Source organism: Mandrillus leucophaeus, unplaced genomic scaffold (genome assembly GCF_000951045.1).
Source record: "Mandrillus leucophaeus isolate KB7577 unplaced genomic scaffold, Mleu.le_1.0 Scaffold163, whole genome shotgun sequence".
NCBI classification, from domain to species: Eukaryota; Metazoa; Chordata; class Mammalia; order Primates; family Cercopithecidae; genus Mandrillus; species Mandrillus leucophaeus.
In genome coordinates this window covers 3,143,559-3,147,804 of record NW_012101621.1, presented here as the reverse complement: position 1 = coordinate 3,147,804, position 4,246 = coordinate 3,143,559, and the positions used below count along the sequence as shown (strand labels likewise).

The 4,246-nt window shown below is 38.2% G+C and overlaps 1 gene segment (V, D, J or C); it reads right to left on the bottom strand.

The window, feature by feature from the left end:
* Positions 1-942: 942 nt before the first annotated feature.
* LOC105536833 lies at positions 943-1,634 on the bottom strand. The segment is given in 2 exon segments: positions 943-1,277; positions 1,478-1,634. Coding segments are annotated over 2 exon segments (393 nt in total).
* Positions 1,635-4,246: the final 2,612 nt, after the last annotated feature.

Below are 4,246 nucleotides of genomic sequence, written 5' to 3'. Positions count from 1 at the left end.
TATCTGATTGATGTAGGCTTCAATGACCAATCTGAATGGAGAACAAGCTGCCCTCCAGCTTTAACATTTCTTATGGTGATTCATTAATTTTTCATGTGCAAAGTGACTCTTATGGTGAAGTGAGAACTTGGCAGGGAAGAAAAATTAAGTGTCTTTACAGGGGATCTGTGGAGATAAGTGAAGATCACCTAAATGAGAAAAGCAAAGGCAATTTATTCAGAGCTTGCTATACCAAAGGAGTCAGCTACCGTCCCTTGTGTTTGGCAGAGACTTAAAGATAGGCAGAGGAGTAGGGAAGCTTTAGAGTGGAAGAAGCTTCAGGTGTGCCCTGGTTGGAGGCTCTTGCATGGGGAAGATATAAGCAGGCTCACCAAAAAGTGAGGTATCCTATGCGATTTGTTAGTTGTGCATATTTAGCTTTCTCTGGTCCTTCCTACGTTGAATAAATCTCAGAAAATTATGCCATGTGAGAGAAGTCATACACAAAGGCCACTACCTACTGTATTATTCCATTTATATGAAATGTACAGAATAGGAAAATCCATAGAGACTGAAAATAGGTTGGTGGCTGCCAGGGGCTGGGAAGAGGGTGGGCAAGGTAACTGCTTAATGGTCATGTGGTTTCCTTTTGAGATGTTAAAAAGTTTTTGAAACTACACAGAGATAAAAGCTGCACAACATTGTGAATATATTAAATAACACTTACTTGTTCACTTTAAAAGACTGAACTGTGTAGCATGTAAATTAATTGAAATAAAACTATTATTTATATTAAAACTGATAAAAATCTAAAGATCAGAGAATTCATAGTTTAACTTCAGATTATTACATCAAGTTTTGTGTATTTAATTGCTTCTATGTGGAGACAGTGTCAATTTAGAAGACCTCTTAATGCGAAAACATTCCTCAGTCTCAAGATAAAACTTGTGGTTAGAGCCCTAGCTATAGAGTTTGGGTACTGGTTGCAGGTGCCTGTTGTGCACTGTGTCTCACAGCACAGAGGTAGGTGGCTGAGTCACTAGGCTGAGAAGCTGTAATGTATAAAGTACTATGTCCTGATGATTTATCCAGCGAGGCATTAAGTCTTCCACTTGTTTGCTCTCTCTGACTTGACTGAATTAACAACAGAGATGTGAGACCTTTCCCAGGGTCCTGCCTAAACCACTGGAGGTTGTAAATAGCGCTATCAGTGAAACTGCAGTTGAGAACCAAGTTGTCTCCTTCTGGAACACTCAGAGCTGCAGGAATCTGTTTCACCTCCTGTTTACTGCTCACGCCTGTTCAGAAAAAGAGCAATAGACTGGTTAGTGGGTAATGATTCCTTAGAAATTACTTTTAAATTTATTTTTTCAATTTCCATAGAAACTCCCAGGAAATCATACAGGCATAACAACTCCCTTTCTTTCTCCCTCTTTCCTGAGAGAAATGTCCTGGAGTCGGCTTGTTCTTTGCTCATTTCCAGTTCCCTCTAACTCACATTGCAACTGCAGCCAAAGGATGAGCAGGCCCAAGAGGGTCTCCATTCCTTCTGTCATGTAGACCCACTGAAAACCGAAATCTTATGTCTGAAATATGGAGAATGACTCACAAGATAAACGCTCTGCTTTGTATCTCATATGTTCAAACATTTCTACAGGAAACAGAGTTGGCCCAGCCAATCCGAGACAAGTCTCTCTCTTTCTCTCTCTCTCTGTCTCTCCTCTCTCTCTCTGCTTGCTCTCTCTCTCTCTCTCTCACACACACACACACACAAACACACACACACACACACACACAGAGAGATCTGCAAAATGTGGGAGGTGGAAATGGAATGAAAGGAATGAAAACACTGCCACTTCAGGACCAAGCACAGTACCGCTAGAGAAATGCTTCTTTCTCCTCCACTTTCACCTCCTCCTCCTTCTCCTAAAGAAACAAAAATGTCTGAATATCAGATTTGTAGAATGTAGCCAAATCAGCGCATAGAGAGAAATATATATTCTTAAATGCTTATATTAGAAATGAGAAAATATATAAATGTTTTCCATACTGTTACAGCAACTTTCTCCAGATCCTATGACTGCTGTCTCTTCTTGCCACTTCAGTGCTTAAGGACTGGTTTCCTGTAACTCGCATTTTTGTGAAAAGGCCCTTTCTATCATCTCTTACTTGTCAAATTGCAAAGAGAGTTCAGAATCATAATATTAATATTCAGTTTTGTTGGTAATGTCAGGAAATGGAAGCTCTGATATTCTGATAACTGAAATATAATTAATAAATGTCTATCTATGTTGTTTACATATTATTGAATGCAAAATTTCCATTTGGCCGGGGATTTTTCTTAAGAAATACTCTTATAAATACACTTATAGCATTGTACGTTGCATGCAATGGTTAAAAAATGTGGAAAAAATTTAAATATTCTTTCCATATAGATAGTCAATACATTATGGTAGATCTGTCTTGTGAGTTACTATACTTGCAAAAAAGTACAAGGTGGGTTACATTTTCTGAGTTGCAAAAGCTTCTCTCTCTTATTCAATTGAATCACAGCATTTTACATATAGTGTGATCCTATTTATGATTTTTAAAAGTATGTTTATTGTGAGTTTGTATTTAAACGTATAGAAACAGTGGAAGTATGACGAAACTTTTAACAGTGATTAGGAACTCGTCAGGAGCAAATCAATGAAGTATCACATTTTATTCTATATTGCCTAGATACTTAAATAATTACATCTTAATTTACAAAGTGATTCGTCTTAAAAATGGAATACAGGTGCATAGAAAACTAGGGAAATATTGAAATAAAAATATTAATATAATGATTTCATGTTAGCAAACTTTCAAGATTCATTTATTTTTCAATGCATTGTGCTACAGTTGAAAAAAATTGAGAGAGTCCAGACATTTCTCAGAAAAATAATGCTCAATTTATGAACTTGACACTGGACCTTTACCAAGAATGAAAATGTTAGATTGGAGAAAGATTCAGGATCTTCTCTCTCCCTGTCTTGTCTTTACTGGTGCAGTTCTTGATTTCATGTACCTTTTCCTTATTTTTCCCCTTTCCTTCTTCTCATTTCATTTTCTACCTTTGTCCATTAATCTCACATTTTCTTGTGCAATGCCCTCTTTAAATGGAGGTTATCTCCCCTCTTCACCAGGGAGACAAGTGTGGTCCAATCTGCCCACAGTGTAGTAACACATGGTGGTGCCTTTGAGGGTTATCTGGTGCAGGACCAGGGTACTAGACTTATTGTCCTCAGGGATGGGCAGTGATATGGTTTGGGTCTGTGTCCCCCCAAAAATCTCATTTCAAATTGTAATCCCCAGTGTTGGAGGTCGGGCCTGGTGGGAGGTGTTTGGATCATGGGGGTGAATTTTCCCTTTGGTGCTTTTCTTGTGATGGTGAGTGCGTTCTTGTGAGATCTGGTCATTTAAAAGTGTGTGGCACTTTCCCTGTCCTCTCTCTCTTCCTCCTACTCCAACCATGTGAAGTGCTGGCTCTGCCTTCAACTTCCGCCGTGAGTGAGAGTTTCGTGAGGCCTTCCCAGAAGCCAGACAGATGCCAACAACATGTTTTCTGTACAGTGGTCAGAACCGTCAGCAAATGAAACCTCTTTCCTTTGTAAATTACCCCATCTCAAGTGTTTCTTTATCGCACTGCAAGAACAGACTAATACAGGCAGTGAAGTCATTTGATTGATCATCTCGTTCTTTAAACCTCCAATCAGCTACTGTGGGCAATGGTTATCAAACTGTTGATACCAGAGATTGTGTCCTCATTTCCTCCAGTGATAGAGTGGGAACAGGGGATATTCACTTCTTGTTTCAGCACTGCCCTACTCTTGTGGCTTTAACATTACACATAATCCCTGAGGAGAAAAACGAGATTATCTCCAGACCCTCAAATAAAGGCAGATTTTTAAGATCAAGGCACAAGGGGGCTTCAAAAAGTTTATAGAAATATGGAATTAAAAGGTAACAATTAAAAAATATAAACTTTATTTCTCAACGTAAGCTCCAATAAATTCAAGACACTTTTTTTTAGCAGAAATAGTTAGCCTTCGCTAACTTTCTCAAAACACTCTAATAATAAGTAGATGTTGTCAATGCAGGGTTTTTTTTAATATTAATTGAAGAAAAAATAAGTGCACATTAAAGATTTTTTTGAGATTAGGAAACAAAAATAAGTCAGAAGAAAACAAGTCAGTATTGTGAGATGGAGGCCTAATGATTTCCCATTGAAACTCTCACAAAATTG